The following is an 18,931-nucleotide window of genomic DNA, read 5'->3' as shown; positions in this document are numbered from 1 at the left end:
TCGGGCGGCACGGTGGCGTGGGATCAACGGAATGCAGACCATTGGCCTACGTGTATAGAGCCCTCCCTCATGAAGCCGATTACGTACTGTTTGGCTGGACACCCTTCGTCCTGTTGCCAAGAGCAACCGTCTTTGCAGCTGCGTAGCATTCTCTATTCTGTTTCGACGGGCTGTTAACCGTATATACCTGTCATCAGTTGCTGTAGTGGCGCGTGGCAGACCTTGCCCTAGTCGACGTCTAACATTTCCTGTTTCTTGGAATCGATTCCACAGCCTTGCAACAACACTTCTGGCGATTCCAACAGCGTCCGCGACACTACATTGTGTTTGCCCGGATTCCAGTCTGCCTGTAACACGCCATGCCATGGATTCCGGTAAATCACGTTGTTGAGACATCCTCAAGTCACCTTGTCTCAAAAAACAATACTGCGCAATCGAATTTCGCAGTTACGGCAGTAAAACAGACGTTTCTGCAACATCCCGATTTCTGCCCTTATCTCCTTTTTCTGGTTTTTGACGTCATGAACTTGATTTGCATATTAAGTTTTCTTCTTCCGTTTCCTGCTAGGCTTTAAATTATGGATGGTTAATTTTATGTTACTTATCGGTATACATCTTTGCGTAATTTTGTTAAAACCATGTGCTCCCCTAATTGTTTTGAGCAGTGTACTTACTTAAACGTACCTCGTACACATTCATCTGCGAAATTTCTAACACGAACCAGTATATATCAGACAGCGCTGTCTTAACGCATGGGCCAACCTGGGCAGGGCCTGGAGGCCACAGAAAAACGAGAAGTGGTTGAATTTTTCGAAAATTAGCCAGGTAGGGCCTCAGAAAACTCACTTGGCCCGGGCAACCATGATGCTCTTTTAAGATGGCCCTGATGTCAGAATACGTTTCCCGAGTTTGTATGTGTGGCCCCTAGTGTACATATTTTGTCAGAGTTGTACGTGCCAGCTGGTGCTACCATCTGCCTTATATATTTTAAATTGAAGATGGTAAATGCTTGCCGGAAGTCAGAGGTAATATAATATGCAGACAAGTACGTAAAAAGAAAATGTAGATCCATTTTAATTTAAACTACTTCAAAAAATGCAGAAGCAGATCTACGATGACTTACAATTTTTTTCATAGAAAAAAGTTAATTATTTGTAGTTAATTTCTGGAAAAATAAAATTTAAGATAATCATGCAGAGATCATGCGTATACATATAACCACGATTTCAGAAAAAAAGTAACGAATACGAGTAAATTTCTCCAAAAATAAGGGGGGAAAGACAGGGTTGGTGTGAAAAATATTCGTAGAACACGTTCAAGTCCACTAAAAATACAGTTCAAACAGTAATCGTAGTTATATTATTGCAGGATTCATTCTATGATCAACCACCTTTTTCTGTCTCTCTCTCTCTCTCTCTCTCTCTCTCTCTCTATCGAGAAGCTGCATATTACTATCTTTCCAAGACTATAATTTTCAAGTCAAATACCATCTCGAGTAAAATTTTTTGCCATCTATTACACCAGATCTTGATCGGTTTAGAAAATTGTTTTAAATGAAATGAAGGATAATTATGTCATAGACTATCATATGAGAAAAGAAAAAAAAATCTGAAGAAAAAAGATGAAACAGAACATCCCAATAAAATGTTAATAATTTACATATAAAACACACTTTCTATATATAAATTTCTAAAACCATACCAAAATCGCAAACTATTAAAATATTTAATGTAATCGGTATGTTATTTCCATTAATTAAAGGGTTTTTTTTTTAATTTATTAAGGAATAAAATGTTTATTCGTTTCATTTATTGTGAGTAGTATTATATAACTGTTTTTATGTATAAATTTATGCTTAGAAATTGCACCCACTGTATGAAAAACATTCTGAAATACAGATCATCTTCCAAATACGCATCATCTTTCCAAACATTTACTTTACTTCTAATGAAAAGATCGATTTATTTATTCCTGGAAAAACTGTATTTAGTAAGAACAAAATTTTTGAAAAAGATTCAAAGCTCATTTCGAAATAAGAACGAATGACTGGAATCTTGTCATTTTGTCTCCTAACTCAAGCATGATTGAAGAAAACTAACCGGAATTAGGATCAAATCCATTAAAATGTAAAAACTTTTTCTTTCTGAAAAATTGAATAGAGTGGAATTGGTAATTAAAGGATAAACTAATATTTCGTGATTTTCTGTTCTAATTCGATTCAAAGAAAATTGTATTTTTGTATTCAGGCAGGCGGATGTAACTAATTTGGGTAAATCTACAGTGAATCTTTGCTAGTTCTCGTTTGGTCCCACTAATTTGTAAATGGTGTTTGGTTGATTTTCTTCCTTTTTCGCTGTAAAAAAGAAGCAAACTTCCATTGGCATTCACGAGTCATGAAAAGACTGGTTTCAAAAAATGATGGTAGATTCCAGAGAAACAAGGAGTCAACAAAGCGTTCAATGAACCGAAAATGATGAGTGTCATCAGATTTTTATCTTATGACTAAGCTGCATGACATCCGCAGGTTCTCAGATCCGGGTCGAATTTTTGGATTCTTGATTATCAGAGAATGAAATTGTACATAGTAGATTATATCTTGAATAGGCTCAGGGATGACAAAAACTTAGTTTCCATAGTAGCTCGATCCGACAGACATATTATCATAATTTACATTATTTTAAAAAATATTTTACGATCAGATAACCTTAATACATTTAGTACTCACGATATATTAAAAAGTACTACCAACTTTTTAATCCCCCCCCCCCGTAACAACCCTAACAAACGTTGGTGGGTGCTGGTATTTTTTAAATATAAAGGCTCCGGATAAAACTACACGATTAACCAGATGACAACTGAAGTATAGAACTATTTGTTTATTTAAATATGTTACTTAATAAAATTTAGTTAAATGTTTCGCCCCGTAAAAGTGTTTAATGCATCAAAGCACCGCTTTTACAAAATTTTCCCTAACAAATGCATGAAATGGCTTTCCTTGTGGTGGGGAATGAAGAAAATATTCATTACATTAGTGTTATATTCGACGCATTTGAAAAAAATCTGTATTTTTTATCTTTATTGTATGCGTATATGTTGACGAAACGTTAAAGTACATCAGTTAAATCGTTGGGTAATAAATAATTTTTTTACTTTTTTTTTTCTTTTTAAGACTTAAGTAGAACTAAATTGATCTCTTCCAAAGATTTTTCATGATAATTATTGAATTTTTTCATAATTTGGTACTGAAAGGATTAACCTAGTTAATCATGAAACCCAAACAAAAAAATCAACTTAACGTAATTTCTTGCCTGTAATATGGTTATGCTTAACCCTCTCAGTGGCAATTACAAAATATCTTCCTTAACTTGAGGCCTTGTATTCTGGCAGTGACGAAATACCTCTCCTAACTTGACTCTTTGCATTTCTACAGAGGGTTTAGCTATTTCCTTTCTATTTCTATTTTCTCTGTGCCGGTTATAATTCTAATCAGAGCAAATCTTACAGCATCTGAAAAAAAAAGAAGAATTCTTTTGAGTAGGCTATAGACCACTGAGCATTTGTATATCTGTAGCTTCTTCGAAGAGAAATTGGAATGAAAATGTATACTTTTGAAAATAATTCTGGAAAAAAAATTTAAGATAACAAACAGATGGTCTATATACATGCGAGTAGAACGAACATTTTTCCAGAAAAACATGACCAACAACTCCTTTCATTTCTTAAGATTTCATTGCTGGCGATAAAGGTATGTGTTTGCATGTTCGGATTATACGCCATCGCGCATATTAGGCAGGAAATTAAAATAAATAAGTTTTAAAGAAAATAAGTTTAATTTTTCTCTATGAAAAAAATCCCATGCCTTCAAGGAACGTATAACTTTTTTCTCTTCACTTGAGGCCCTCAATTTTTTTTTTTTGTCAAATTTTGCAGATATTTCTATACAATTTTACGAGAATTTTTTGGATTTTTTGGTAGCCGGTTACTTTTTTCTTTCGATTAATTTCAACAAGATACATAATTTTTTTCAAAAATCACCAAAATTTTTATTCTGTCGTATAAAAAACTTTTTTAAAATCATTTTAATGAGAACTCGTATGTAACACGTCAGTGTTGAGAGACACATAAAGTTTCAAGACGTTTGAACAAGTGGTAGTTGAAAAAATGTTCCTTGTCTGACAAAAAACGTAGTTTTGAAAAAAGAACGTTTTAATGGTAAACATTAGCACATATAATGCCTGCCGGACGTTTATGTTAAAATACTTAAAAAATACTTCTGGTGCAAGTAGAATGAAAACTCAAGCGAAGTTAGACGCAGAAAATTTTATAATATTTAAAAATTGAAAGATGTATTTTTAGGCAAATTTGTGTGCACCAACCCCTTTAATTAAACACGTCTTCATTCTAACATGTAGTTTAATATTGCGAGAACGAAACTGGTAAGATCTTTTTGTGAAATATTTTGTAACTAATTTTATTGAGGTTAAATCCTATACGTTAATGACGGGAAATCTGGATTAAAAAAACTAAGTTGATAAGCGATAAAATTTAGAATATTGTGATTGTAACTATTATGCTTATCTCTTTTTTTCTGGAAATGAAACTTCCGATTGTAGAGACTTCGGACGCTCCATCAGTTTCTTATCGCTAAAATCTTGACGAATGGAAGGAAACGCAGGAATAAAAAAAAAGGAAGCGTGTGAAAATGCGAACGTTTGGCTACGCAAAATAGCTCCCAACGAGGAAGAAAGAACACGCTTCCGATTTCTCAATGACAGCTGCAAGACATTTTCATTCCTATATTCATCTTATATGAGTTAATTGCGAAACTGAAATTACCCTCGTCTTAATTCAAGGTGAGAAAATCAGTTTTCATTTCTTTATTACTTTAAATGTCATCGAGTGCAACTGCATAATTTTTTTTTCACATACTTCCATTTGATTACGTAATCTTGGTTTTGAAATTCATCAATTGTTTTAAAATTTCGTTGATTATTTAAGAAAATAATAATGCGCTGTATATAGATTCTATCTGCATTCATCAATGACTAATTTGTGTTTCACCTCATCTATTATCTAGAGAATTTTTAGTAAATTCAAAACTGCTTGAAGTTGTGGAAATATTGTTAATTGCTTCTTTTTTCCCCCCGCTTAAGCTGATTTGTATAGAAAGAATCATGAATCAAATGTTATGTGATGGCGTTTTCGTGGAGATACTTGAACAGCCTTCTCGAGCGAAGGTTCGATTCCGATACAAATGCGAAGGACGTTCGGCTGGTTGTATCCGAGGTGAAAGAAGCACAGGAAATGCTAAATCGTTTCCTACTATAAAAGTAATTCTATTTTGTCTACCTTCTTCACCCTCTCAAAATATAAAATCAATAATAAAAATGTATAAATAACGCTTTCCGGGAATTTTTATGATTCGTTATCTTAAGTTTCTGTTGGTACTGATTAATAGAGCCCGGAAGTTCAGGCAAAATGCCATAAATGACAATTTTTGTTTATTTTTTGAAACTTTTCTAAATGGTTTTTGTTTTATTTTTTTTCAATTTTTCCAGCTGTAAATGATGATTTCGGCATTTTTTTATGTTTATTCGTGAATTTTTTAGATACTATATTCCGTAGAACTTGAATATTTTTATCACTGAGAACTTCATCACGCATTGCATGGCATTGTAGAAGCATAGCTGACCGATGACTGCCCCAATACCCCCATCAGTTGACGTCTTGACTCCAACAGGAAGGGGTTGGAGCTGGCAGGGCTCTAGTCCTGCATTTTGATTTCATTTTTTTATACCCTAAATAAACACCCGCAATATCACTGCAAGTTATAAAAGAATGCAAAAATCATCTCCAGAATTTCAGCGATATTTTTTTCATATACACCAGATTTCAAATACCCATGTCTTCTAGTGGGTCTTCCAGTATACTCCTTTAAACAAGTCTTTATACTACTACTTTATGCACCTCGTACACATTCCTCTGTGTAATTTGTAACGAATTGGCATATGCAAGAACGTGTTGTGTGAGTGTGTCTATATGTGTGCCTAACGCATCACGTTGAGTTATACTTTTTTCGTGTAATTCTAGTGCTGCTACCTGTTTTTAGTATTTTGAAGTGAAAAAACAAATGCTCGAATTTTTCAGGTTACGTAAGTATCTATCGTGTTGAATGTCTGCCTGCTCTGTTTTCACTGAATGATATGAGAAGTTTTAGCCTAGGTTAAAATCATCCTTATTTGTTAAATTTGAAAGCATCATGAGTAGAGTCTGCAATTTCAAGCAAATTGCCACACATGCCTTTTTTAACCATGACGAATTTGTTTAGATGTGTAAAAAATCATCTCCAGAGAGAGTTTGAGAGGTGTTTGTTGTTGTTTTTTTTGTTGTTTTTTCAAATCAATGTAAAACGCATTACAAAGCTCAGTATTTGAAAATTTTGAAAAAAAATATATGTCGTTATAATGAAAATGTTTCTCTTTTAAAAACATTGGATGAAAACGTTAAAGCTTTTATATAATTATTGTGTAATTTCAGCTAGCACTATTTTTCATGTGAAAAAATTACAAATTGAGTTTTCCATTAAATCGAACTCTACCTAACCTTGAAGGACCACAAGTAATTTTTTTTTGTATAATAATATCAACTTGGCAAATAATGCAGTTATTGTAATCTATTATTGAAACAGTGGACTTAGTGCAGTCAATTTTTCAGCCAGTTTTCGGACCTTTAATATCACATATATAATGTAGCTTTTACTTACTTTTTCCTTTTTTCCCCGTTTAATTATAAAAATTATTTCTTTAGTGCCTATACATACGTTGAGCATTTTTAGTGCCTAAACTTCTTTGCTCTACTCTGATCAAGTTATATTAAAATTTCCTTCAGATTCATGGATTTCGAGGAGTTGCTATTTGTCTAGTGTCATGTGTCACGAGAGAAGGTCCTCCATATTATCCTCATCCTCACAATCTGGTAGGCAAAGGCATTTCTGGTAACGGCATTTGCTGTTTGACGATAGACACGAGTACTGACATGACCTGCAGGTGATATATCTATTCAATTCATTCACTACATTTTTTAAAACAATATTGGTTTCTACATATTAACCCTCTTTAGTAATTTTTTATCTAGAAGTAGTTGATTCCTTGTCAGTCATTTTTTGAGAGTTGCTGAAATTTTACGAATTCAGAAATTTATGAAATCGCAACAAATTTGAAGGGGAATTCAAGATAACAACTATTCAACTTTACTAAGCAGAATTTTATCAGTTTATAAATAAAGGTACAAAAATAAAAGGAAAAAAATATATATATATATATTATCTTTAATTAGCCCCTGTAACTAATTAAAAATTGACTGGTTAATTGGTAAATTGCCTTTAACTAAAGGTATGCTAACAGTGCGCAATATTCTAATCGACCCACGTATTTTTCAATACGTTTTAATGGGGGTGAACCGTAGAGGGTTAAGCTTCTCGGACATGGTATGATTTTAAAGTCAGAACATACAACGTATTGAAATGAATTCAACTAATTTTGTGACTTCAACTTTCAGTTTTCCTAACCTTGGGATCCAGTGCGTGAAACGAAAAGAAATAAAAGAATCACTTATGCAAAGACAGAATTTGAACGTCGATCCATTCAGAAGTGAGTCGTGATCATCTTGGATGTCTAACAATAATTGAAAGAATTTTTTTAACAGGACGATTTTCCACCTCCGCCGACCCGCCTTCGCAAATAGCACAATGTTTTTCAATTACAGGAAAGATGATCCCCTCCAACCGCCCCACTTCTGTATCCTCCTATATACATGAGTACTACCACTAAAAATTCCATAATGGTTGCCAGTCCACTTCAAATCCACGCCTCTGTTAAATATGTTATATGCTACACATTATACCAGGGATTCTTGCAGTTTTTCAGCCGCGACCCAAAATAAACAAGAACATCAGCTTCATGACACATGGGGTTATTTGTTTTTCGAAATTGGTGAAACCGGTGACGCAATAACTGCATTTATAACAGGACTGTTATAGGATTTGTAAGACTCATCTAGAAAATCCCTTCGAATTAAGTTTGGATCGTGACCCATAGCTAAAGAATTGCTGGCTGTAAGTGGATTTGTATTAAATCCCTCTCAGAGAGATGTCCATACGAACGAGCCAAACTTCAAGTTCGGTTCGTGACCTATAGCTCAAGAATTCCTGGCTGTAAGTAGATTTATATGAATCATGTAGGAAATCCATGTGAATAAAGTTTGGGTCAGGGCCCATAATTCAAGAGCCCCTGGCTGTTAGTGGACTTCTGTTAATCATCTCGGAAGCCCCCCCCCCCCCCCCGTGTGACCCCATAGGGTGAGAACCTCTGCATTATACGATATTCACAATTGAAAATGTTTTTAATTTTCATGCATTTGGATATTTCAGTTTGTGAAGTGAGATTGACATATACGTGAAATAAGTACACTTTAAATCACTTTCATCCTAATTTTTAATATTCCACAAAACTAATTCATTTCTATTCGAAACATATTTCAGCTGGATTCTCTCACTGTGATCACCTGCAAAGAATCGACTTGAATAGCGTACGTCTCTGCTTCCAAGTATTCATTGCTAGCCATAATGGGGAAATTTCGATTCCTCTTCAACCAGTGGTCAGTGAACCAATATTCGATCACAGTAAGTTGTCTCTCTGACAGTTATGTGATCATTTTTCAAATTTGAATTTTTTTTTTCACTCTTACTTTTTATTTTAAAAATGGAATTTCGTCATAAAAACTATTCTTCTAACGATATATGTGCATACAGTACCGGGCTGGACAAATCTCGAAAAAGTTAACATGCGATGCTTTGAAATAATTGATACCAGAAAATTATTATTACGCATTATTACTGGATTCAATTACTAAAAAAAATTGAAAGAAAAAATTATTTATTTGCCTAAATAAGAAATCAAAATTTTGAAATAAATTTCGTAGCAAACGAACCAGAAATTCAGAAGCAATGCAGTCATCAAAATCTAAAATTTGATGAATTGAATGAACCGCGCCTTATTCAATTTTGTGTCCCTGTTGGCGTTGGGAAAAAAAGTCGCCAAATTCATTGGTTCACCCAGTTCCATTTTAAGATCAATATAGGTCCCCGGACAAAGCGGTTTTTCTAAGTCCCCCTACCAAACTGAATAGAAATATTTACCAACCAGTTTACACAGTCGAAACTGTAACTATATTTGACTATCACCAGGTTCCATGCATCAAAAGGGCACCAACCGATTTAGGCTACAGGACTAGAAGACTTGAGCGGGTGCGCAGCCGGACCCATGTCTCCCACGCAAGAGGGAAATTGACAGGGCTCCAGCCTGGCGGCCCGGAAGGAACCCAGGCTATTGCTATTACTATTATTGACGATAGGGTTAATTATATATCTACTATAGAGAAAGGCCTGTGGAAATATTGGTTTGGTGGCCTGCCCAATCGCAGAAGTTGATGCTGATGGCCACACAGGGCTTCAAATATTAGGGCCGTAAAAATAGGTCAGGGTAATGACATACATGGGCTGTAGATTTCATCACGACTGCTGTAATATTTTAAGCATGTGTATGGGAACACTTGCATCGTTGTTGATGAAAAAATAAAACAATGAAGGCTTTTATTTATTTATTTTTTTACATTCCCAGGTCAGGCATGTAGTCGAAAAAAATGCATGCCTGGTCAAAGTTTTTACATGCCCCGGGCATGTCGGACAATGGATTTTTCTAGCCCTCATACAGTAGTCTTCCTGCAGAAAAACTTTTTAACATAACTTTGTCCTTTTTGGGACACTCAAATTTCCACATTGCAAGGGTCAAATTTCCACATTGCAAGGGTCAAATTTCCATATTGCTCCGCCATTGATAAATTGCTTCAGCAATGTATTTTCCCTACACTGTAAAGATACTTTCGATGAAGGAAACAACTTCATTTTATGGAGACTCGGCAGTACCTTCATATAATGTACAGCTTTATATGGTATACGTTACGTAGGGGCAATATAGTTAAAATTTTTCTTTATATTATCATTTTAGGAGTGACATCTGACCTCTCTATCACGAGGCTAAGCCATTGCAGTGGATCTGTGATCGGAAAGCAGGAAATTATTATTCTGTGTGACAAAGTGAATAAAGGTACCATTTGCTTTTGATCGAAGTAATCGATGAGAAATATTTTCGCGACCTTTCAAAATCATCTATTTGCCATGATTTTGTATTTATTAAGTTTTGTTGAATTTTTCATACAGATGACATTGAAGTCATTTTTTATGAAGAAAATAACGGTGCGACAGTTTGGTCTGCTCCTGGTCATTTTCTACCTCATCATGTGCATCGTAAAGCCGCCATATGTTTGCTCACTCCTCCTTACAAGACTTCACATATTTACAGGCCGGTTGATGTTTCGATGCAGCTTCGTAGGCCATCTGATGGTGCAGCTGGAAAACCAAGAAGTTATACTTACATACCTTTAATCTACGGTTTGTTCCATTTTTCATATTATCATTGGAAGTATAGTAGAACCTCTCATATCTCCGCCTTAATGCTCAAAATGCAAATTAAGCCTTAAATGCTCAATTTTTTTTTTCCGAGCTGATCACTTTTTTTTCGGAGTTATTGACACGTATTGAAGGAATTAAAAATAATTTAATAAATCCATTAATATGTGAATAATGAGTAAAAAAAAAGTCCGGAACAGTGGGAGCTGGAATTGGTAAACAGGAAGAAATAACCACCTCCGGTGCAATTCTTGAAATCACATTTCACTTTCTATACAATTGTGGAATTCTTGACCATGACAATCATATACAGGGTGTTGCGTTAAAGTGGCGACAAATTCAGAAGGGTGATATAAGGTATCAAAAGGAATGAAAATTGCCATAGAACATGGTATCGCAAATCACGTTTAGTCGGTGAAAAGTGCAAAAATATTTATGAAGGTTGTGACGTTGAGTGGGACAAAAAAACCAATAATAAGTAGAAAAAAAAACCATTTATTTGACATCATGATTACAATACAGCCTGTGCAGCACAGTTCAATGGAAATTCAATTCATAGGAAAGTAGATGAAGGGAAAAAATTACAAGAGGTTTTGGACATTATTTCAAGTTTTTTTTAACATGTTAACTGGTGGGGATTTTGCTACACTAGAATTTCTATTTAGCCCACCAGTGAAGAGAAAAAATGATAACTGACCAGCTACTTCCTTTTTCTGTAGTTATCATTATTATTATTTTTTTTTGAATAGGCTTCAATTTTGAACCCTAATAATGTGAGAACAGTTATAGAGAAAGCTTAAAGCAAACAAAGTTTTTATTAATCATTTTTATTGCAGATTTTTTATTACCTTATTTGAGGAAACTGAAACAAATAGAAATAGCCCGGGGTGTAAAAACATCCTATTTTAGGACAAAACCATTTAAAGTCGGTCGTTGGGCGTCCAAACGATGTGTAGAAGAATGCACAAAGAAATACTGCGGCTGTGCAGGTGGCGAAACATGGCTTTACAATTACTTTGATGGAACTTTTAGCGACAGCCAAATGTAATTTAAGTAGGGCAATAAATTACAAACCACTCTGCTATAAAAATTGATGTGTGGGTCTTGATATATCAAGACCTAAGATACACTTGGAAAGGTATGCTGAAGCCTTTTGGTAGAGTAGGTTAGGATGAAATGAGTTAAGGTAATGAAAACCTACAGGAATTTTATTCAGAAAAATTTCGTATTTGCTAGTGGACTCGTCTGAAATTATTGGTCCGGATTATTTGTCTTTTTACTTTGCGGATGCTTTTCACATTCCATTGAAATCGCTGTGGGGATAGGGGGGAATTGTAACCCCCCTCCTCTCCTCGTACGGTTTTTAAGTGCCCTTTTTTTCCGAGTGAGTATTTGTTTGAGTTCCGTATTTGTACAGAAATAGCGTGATTGGTCATTCCGGGATTCGAACCCTGGTCGTGAGGATGAGAGTCAGATATCTAAACCACTGGACTACACAGCACGTCTTCAAGCTGGCTTTAGGAAGACTGTAAGGTTATGTGGAATATTGGAAACTAGTTTGGCTAAAATTTCTTATATAAAATGGCCTGATTTATTTTGTACGCCACAGGCTGTGTTGTAATCATGCTTTCAAATAAATGTTTTTTACTCATTATTGTTCCCTCCCCCCTGCTCGACGTCACACCCTTCATAAGTAATTTTGCGATTTTCACCGATTAAACGTGGTTTGCGATATTATGTTCAAAAGCAACTTTTGTTCCTCTTGTTGCCTAATATCACCCTCTGAGTTTGTCGCCACTTCAAGGCAACACCCTGTATATATGATAGCTTTGAATAATTTTTTTCCAAGCTGATAACTCTTTTTAGAGTTAATGACACGTATTGAAAGTCGAAAAAATTATTTTTAAAAATCTGTTTCGAATTTTACGGCTTATACAGGGCCTTATTGAAGAAGTGCAAAGCACTCAAAAGTCGCACATAGAATTGAAATAACAATACTTTTCAAATATATAATTACCTTTTTTTGTGTGATTCAAACTTTAGTAAGAAAGTAAATTTCCGGTTGATAACTTCAAGAGAAAAGAAATTTAAACAAATTAGTGAACACATACTCGGCAACAAACAAAGAGTTGCTGTCGTTAATTGGGATATATACCAGCAAATTCAAAATATAAAATGGGAAGATTATGACCTTAGCTTATGCGCGAAGGTGATTCGGAACTTTTATCTTTACTGGCTGTGGTAATGAACGTTTAAAAAATTTGCACATATACGAAACTACGCATTTATGGATTAAGGGAAGGACTGTTCCTATTTTGGATATCAGTGTATATATTCGTATAGGTGTGTAATCGGGAGAGTAAGGGATTTAAAAACCGGAAAAAAGACAAAACATTAAAGAAATTCGTTAGTTTTCTTCATATTATACCACATAGATATATTGGATTCTCACAGCTCGAAAATTAATTGCAACATTTCTTTGATGACTAACCTTGCATACATTCTTTCTGTGTCCATGTGTATCTTCGAAAAAGCACGTGTAAAGGTTATTTTGATTGTTTCGGACATGGAGAAGTATCACTGTATACGTATTCTTTTTAAATTTCTCGTTCGTCAACTATATTTTTTTTCCTTCATCCTTAGATCCCGATGGTGTCCTTAAGAAGAGGAAAAAATTTGAATCATTGAGATTGGAAAGACTTCTACAACCGATACAAAATGAAAGTGAGCAAAATTAATTGATTTATTTTTTATTTATTACTCGACTGTCCGCTTCGACATCATTCCAATTTGCCGATAATTTTGAATTTACGCTGTCTTCGCAATCATACCTTCTCTTCAGTCCCTCTGGTGGTTTGTAGGGATTTAGCTAGGTTACGCCTTCATCCTTTTATACTTTACGCTAACAGAGGTATAGTGCACAAATTTAAATTTCATGAACCTTGTCAGTTTTGCAACCAACCAAATAGCCATACTGATCTTTACCACCCGCTTAAAGAATGCGCTCTTTTTATCCTTCAAAATCATACTTACATTTCTAAATACCTTTACCAAAGCTATTCCCAATCAAACTTTATCTAATTTTTAACACCCCTCTCTTTCTGTCTCTCTGCATTTTTCCCAATTTATCCAATACACATAAAAAATTATATTTTTCTTGCAATTTACATTTCCCCTTTCCCTTTTGATTTTCATTTGTTTCTCATCCCTGCCCGTGCGCCCAGTTAACTTATTTGAAATAAGCATGGGGAAAATCGATATTTTTAGATACGAGAATGTATATTGTACATAAATATTTTCTATATTTAAGTTTTATTGTATTTACATCTATGTTTTGTGTGTATATACCAAAAAGTTTCAACTACTAACCAAGTGTTTGTACTTGCCATCCACTTTGTTCTTAGTGTATTGATAGGCATGATTATGCAAATCATAGAAGTTTCAGTTTTCAGGTATTTATTAATTAATTTAATGAAGTATTTACTAGTTTATACTATAATTTATAATAGTACTTCTTTTCTCCTAAACGAGTTCCTTCAGTAGAATATTAATACTTCGCTAAGATATTGTACATATATCCTTAGCACTTTTTTCTGTATGCAAGCGTAATCGTATTTGAGAGATGATTAAAACCATAAAGTAATTTCAAATATAAAAAGCTGTGGATCAGGGATGTACAACCTCCGACTCGCGGACTAAATACAGTCCACTTTGGGGGTTCCATCCAGCCCGCGGAAGGTGTTCCGGTGGTAACGTATCAATACACACACAACACGATAATGGCTTGGCTGGCTAGGTATCCATAAATATACGGGAAATCGGGATCAACTCAGGATATTGCAAACTGTGCAAAAAAATTTCAAATACAAGTAAAATAGCCTATTAAAGACCAAAAAAATTGATATTGAAATATTAATTGCTTTAGAGATATGATAATTGGTAAAAAGTGATTGTATTTTATTTATGATGCATTCAAACTGCATATGCAATAATATAATGACATGCAAAGTTACAAAGGCCACGACTCTTCATCTCAGAACTTGCCTTTCATTATAGCCGACGTCGTTTGCTCATTTGACTATGTAATGTGTCGTTTTCTTTTTTTAATATTTTTTTCAGGAAACATCACATCACCTAGAGTTACTAAAACAGCGAAAAGATGTTCAACAAGAAATGAATGTATGCATTTTTTATGACAATATTTTATAAGTAGTACTATATATCAGTGGTCCTTAATCTGGGGCCACATTGCTCCCAGTGACGTTGGGCTAGTCTCGGTGTGAGGACCACGGATGAAAAAAAATTTGGCTGTGAAAATTTTCAAATGAAATATGGTTAGAAAAATGTGACTACTTTCAGAATCAACCCCGGGGGGGGGGGGGGAGAGGTCACGACCATAGGAGGCCTACGTGATAAGATCTGGTACTGTGGTCTTCTTGAGTAAGTATATAAATAAGTGATAAATTGTGGCTTTTCCAGAAAAGTACTGGAGGCTCCAGAACATCACTTTTTCTAGGAGCCCTTGAAATTAAGAGGATCCTAAACCCTGAGCTCCCTAAACCCTAGCCCAGGTTACGCTCAGTTCCAAGTTGATATGTCGGATGGTGGCGGTGGGGGATTTACTGCGTAGGTTTGATGGGGATTTTCTCGTATTTTATACGACAGATGCCTTTTCCCCCCCCGTATAATTCGGCTCTTGGGGGGGGGGTGATACTTTCTTCCCCCCCCCTTCCCGGAACTGGCCAAAGCTCCAGATTTCGTCCTTATTTTATTAAATTTTGGATTATTATGCATTCAGTTTTGACTTTATTTAACTAAGTAGGAAGAAAAGAGGTGTATGGCCAGAATCACGTTGGATAAAAAACTATCATGAAAAGAAAATATAGACAAAAAATGGTTAAGCAACGATTTAAAAACAACACCGCTGTATAAAATGCGGTCAGGTTCGTTGCAACGGGGGCTATCTAGTAAGGGCTGTTTCATCTGTTTGATGTTGCGCTTGCAGCCTTGGCTCAGTGAGCGTGGTCTTGAAGCTGCTGTGTGTGACTTTTTTCTCGCAGATGACATCAGCTTATTAAACATACTGTATTGAAGAGAATTGTTTTAAATTTTAGTTGCTTATTTTTTACTGTTTTAATAGTGATTCATAGTGTTGTTTTAGTGTCACTGGTATGCGTAGATGGTATTTTTATAATGTTGTTTTGTGATTCTTGTGTAAATCAGTGATAAACAAATATGAGTTCTTGTGAAATTACAACGTGCAAGATCAATACCCGTAAGTCAAAGAAACTTGGAATTCAAGTCACTTATCATACTTTCCCTAAAGACCCAAAGACTTTCAAAATATGGGTGTCCAAAACGTAAAAGAGGCTCGATCGATATTTGGTTCCCCATGTTTTTATGTTGCAATTGTATTGGTAATAACGAAGTCTCTCTCAGGCTTTAAAAAGAACTACACCTAATTCGAATAAAAACAAAAGAGCAATTAACAATTATTAGAAAGTCCGAAAATAATTGAAATTATGTCTCGAGTAGACTTTTAATCAACCCAATAAAAGTTGATCTACGTGATTCAAGTGAAATGTATCCGAAAAAAATATTCACAGTGAAAGTTACCTCATAAGTAATAATGCAAAACTTATTTCAAATGAGTTAAATGGCTGAACGAAACAAGCCAATAAATAACAACTACCAAGTAAGATGATTTAAAATATAATTTTGGAATAATTCAGTTAAATTGGCAGTACAGGACCACGACCTCCTATATAACTATCTAGTGGTTATCTAGGTGCAATCTAGGTGGTCGTGGTTCTGCAGGGGAATGACGTCACGCGTGACGTCAGCTACGTCAGCTGGTACCGACTCCAGCGCCTCATGAGACAGCCCTTGTTATATGGCTCTGGTAGCAAGCAACCAATATAGAAGGTTAAGCATCTTTTATTCTACATTTCATCGTAATCAAAAAATCAGTTTATGAACATTTTTATAGGACATTTTCTTCCTCCACAGATGATTTAGAATATCAAGAGGAAAATGTTTTACTGAACTTGGATGACCAATCGCAATCGAGTCAATTTTCTAATTTCGACAATTGCAAAACTTCACCCGAGCATAAAGTTGACGGTATGACTAATTACCATAAAAACTGTGCATCCAGCCATCATGAAAATATCATGAAATCCTTCCTAGGTCAAAGAATTTGTCAACAACCCCCATCAAATAGTTCATGGGAGAACGATTATGCTCCTCCAGAGAAGCCGTTCAATATGGATGACTTCAAGTTCAGCTCAACACATGTTGAATCTGACATAAACCACGTGAACATAGACTCGTTAATTGATACGTCATTTCTTAATTTCAATGGTTATTGATGTGTGATTTAAAAAATACATGCAACACTATGTTGTTCCTCTCATTGATGTTACTGGTACATTCCACATTTTTGAGTATTTTATGTCTGTATACATCTATTGCGTCAAGTGTTGTTTAAGTAAACATTTATCTGAACCATCAAATTATTTATTCTGCAATAAAATAAAAATTTATTGTTATCCTACATGTTTCTAGATTTTGAAGAATGTGTTATGCCCTTCGTTTTTTCCTGTTTAACTTTATTGAAACAGAGGCATGAATTATAAATGTAATTTCTTGTATACCTTCAAATTGTCCAAAATTATTAACTTTTAGTGCGAATACGTCTCCGAAACTTCACTTTTTGACCAAATATGTTCGAAAAGTGAGGCATGACGAACGGAACACGAAAAAGGCATAATTTCAACGCTTATATCTCAAAAAGTATACAGCAAAAAATAGAAATTGCACATATACTATATATATAATTTGAAGCCGGTCCCACATTTGAAAAGTCTCTTCGCAGAGAGCAAACAGACACACATGATATTTACATCACATGAAAATTAAAGCATTTAACGAACTTCAAAATATTTCGAATTACACAGATATTCGAGTAGCATCAGTATAACTCGAAAGAAACAACTCGTGGCGACGTATAAATACGTTAGGGTTACGCATATGTATACGTGGGCAACACGTTCCTGCATGTACCAATTCGTTAGAAATTTTGCTCTTTTCAACGTGAATATGTTGTGTTTATTGAAAGGAGTCTAGGAAAGATAGGGCTGAGAAATAACATAACTGTACGCGAGTCTCATCTCAAGCAATACTAATTTTCGTCATGTTATAAGAAAAGTTTTGGAACTTCGTGTTCGCAGCACTATTGTGCAATCCAATAACGGTACATCGAAGCCGGACTATTTTCCATGATACATTAAATTTTCTTTTCTCAGTGAGGTATGTTTGAGCTTTTTTACGATTCATCACCGATACCAAATACAGATCATTCAAATTTATTGCCAAAAGCCTGTTCATGAAAGAGTAAAAAACAACAATGGTATTGATTTTTCCTGATTACAATAACTTTGGTATTTGGAGACCCACGTGCTCTCTGTAAGTGATCTTTTTAACACAAAATTATAAAATAATAATAGCCATTAATCAACCACATAATCGAAAAAAATGAACGGAAACAGAATCTGCGTTTTTACATTTATTACATTTTAGGTCAAAAAAAATTCAGATCGCCAAAATGACCAAATGCCTGCTTGGATACATTCCGGAACTGAAGAACTATTCCTAAAACGAAATTACGTGACACATAAAATAATGCTTTTATATTATGTTTTACAGTACAATAATCTATAATAAAGCAGTCCCGTTAATGAGCATTTAAAGATTCTATGAAGATATTTCCCGAGCAGGTTCGAATCCTGCCAACTGCGAAATTTTTTAAGGATTTCACTTCTACGTGCATATGACGTCATCAAGAGACCCATGTTTAGCAAACTAATCATTCCATGCGCAGTTGTGGCAGAGTGGTTAAGGCGATGGACTCGAAATCCATTGGGATATTCCCGCGCAGGTTCGAATCCTGCCAACTGCGACATTTTTTAAGGATTTCACTTCTACCTGCATATGACGTCATCAAGAGACCCATGTTTAGCAAACTAGCCATTTCACGCGCAGTTGTGGCCGAGTGGTTAAGGCGATGGACTAGAAATCCATTGGGATATTCCCGCGCAGGTTCGAATCCTGCCAACTGCGACATTTTTTAAGGTTTTCACTTCTACCTGCATATGACGTCATCAAGAGACACATGTTTAGCAAACTAGCCATTTCACGCGCAGTTGTGGCCGAGTGGTTAAGGCGATGGACTAGAAATCCATTGGGATATTCCCGCGCAGGTTCGAATCCTGCCAACTGCGAAATTTTTTAAGGATTTCACTTCTACGTGCATATGACGTCATCAAGAGACCCATGTTTAGCAAACTAATCATTCCATGCGCAGTTGTGGCCGAGTGGTTAAGGCGATGGACTAGAAATCCATTG

The 18,931-nt window shown here is 35.1% G+C and overlaps 1 protein-coding gene and 4 non-coding genes across 5 annotated transcripts in view; all 5 read left to right on the top strand.

The window, feature by feature from the left end:
- Positions 1–4,745: 4,745 nt before the first annotated feature.
- On the top strand, positions 4,746–17,074 carry LOC149082958 (embryonic polarity protein dorsal-like). The gene is made up of 10 exons (XM_089236009.1): positions 4,746–4,853; positions 5,154–5,330; positions 6,889–7,046; positions 7,558–7,649; positions 8,540–8,680; positions 10,065–10,163; positions 10,277–10,507; positions 13,169–13,249; positions 14,645–14,704; positions 16,535–17,074. Exons 2-10 carry the CDS (start codon positions 5,175–5,177, stop codon positions 16,894–16,896), a joined length of 1,380 nt encoding a protein of 459 aa, XP_089092135.1. The 5' UTR covers positions 4,746–4,853; positions 5,154–5,174; the 3' UTR covers positions 16,897–17,074.
- Positions 17,075–18,403: 1,329 nt separating this feature from the next.
- TRNAS-CGA (transfer RNA serine (anticodon CGA)) lies at positions 18,404–18,485 on the top strand. Its single transcript has one exon. It is a non-coding gene; the product is annotated as a tRNA-Ser (tRNA).
- Positions 18,486–18,564: 79 nt separating this feature from the next.
- Positions 18,565–18,646, top strand: TRNAS-AGA (transfer RNA serine (anticodon AGA)). The gene has a single exon. It is a non-coding gene; the product is annotated as a tRNA-Ser (tRNA).
- Positions 18,647–18,725: 79 nt separating this feature from the next.
- On the top strand, positions 18,726–18,807 carry TRNAS-AGA (transfer RNA serine (anticodon AGA)). Its single transcript has one exon. It is a non-coding gene; the product is annotated as a tRNA-Ser (tRNA).
- A 79-nt stretch (positions 18,808–18,886) lies between these two features.
- TRNAS-AGA (transfer RNA serine (anticodon AGA)) overlaps positions 18,887–18,931 on the top strand; it is an 82-nt gene continuing 37 nt past the window's right edge. Inside the window, exon 1 of the tRNA in view lies at positions 18,887–18,931. This exon is cut by the window's right edge and continues 37 nt beyond it. This is a non-coding gene — a tRNA (tRNA-Ser).

The sequence above is a fragment of the Pholcus phalangioides genome, unplaced genomic scaffold (assembly GCF_987345545.1).
Source record: "Pholcus phalangioides strain wild (caught in Gottingen) unplaced genomic scaffold, Ppha-v1.0 ptg000009l_1, whole genome shotgun sequence".
Taxonomy (NCBI): Eukaryota; Metazoa; Arthropoda; class Arachnida; order Araneae; family Pholcidae; genus Pholcus; species Pholcus phalangioides.
This window is presented reverse-complemented; position numbering and strand designations above follow the sequence as displayed.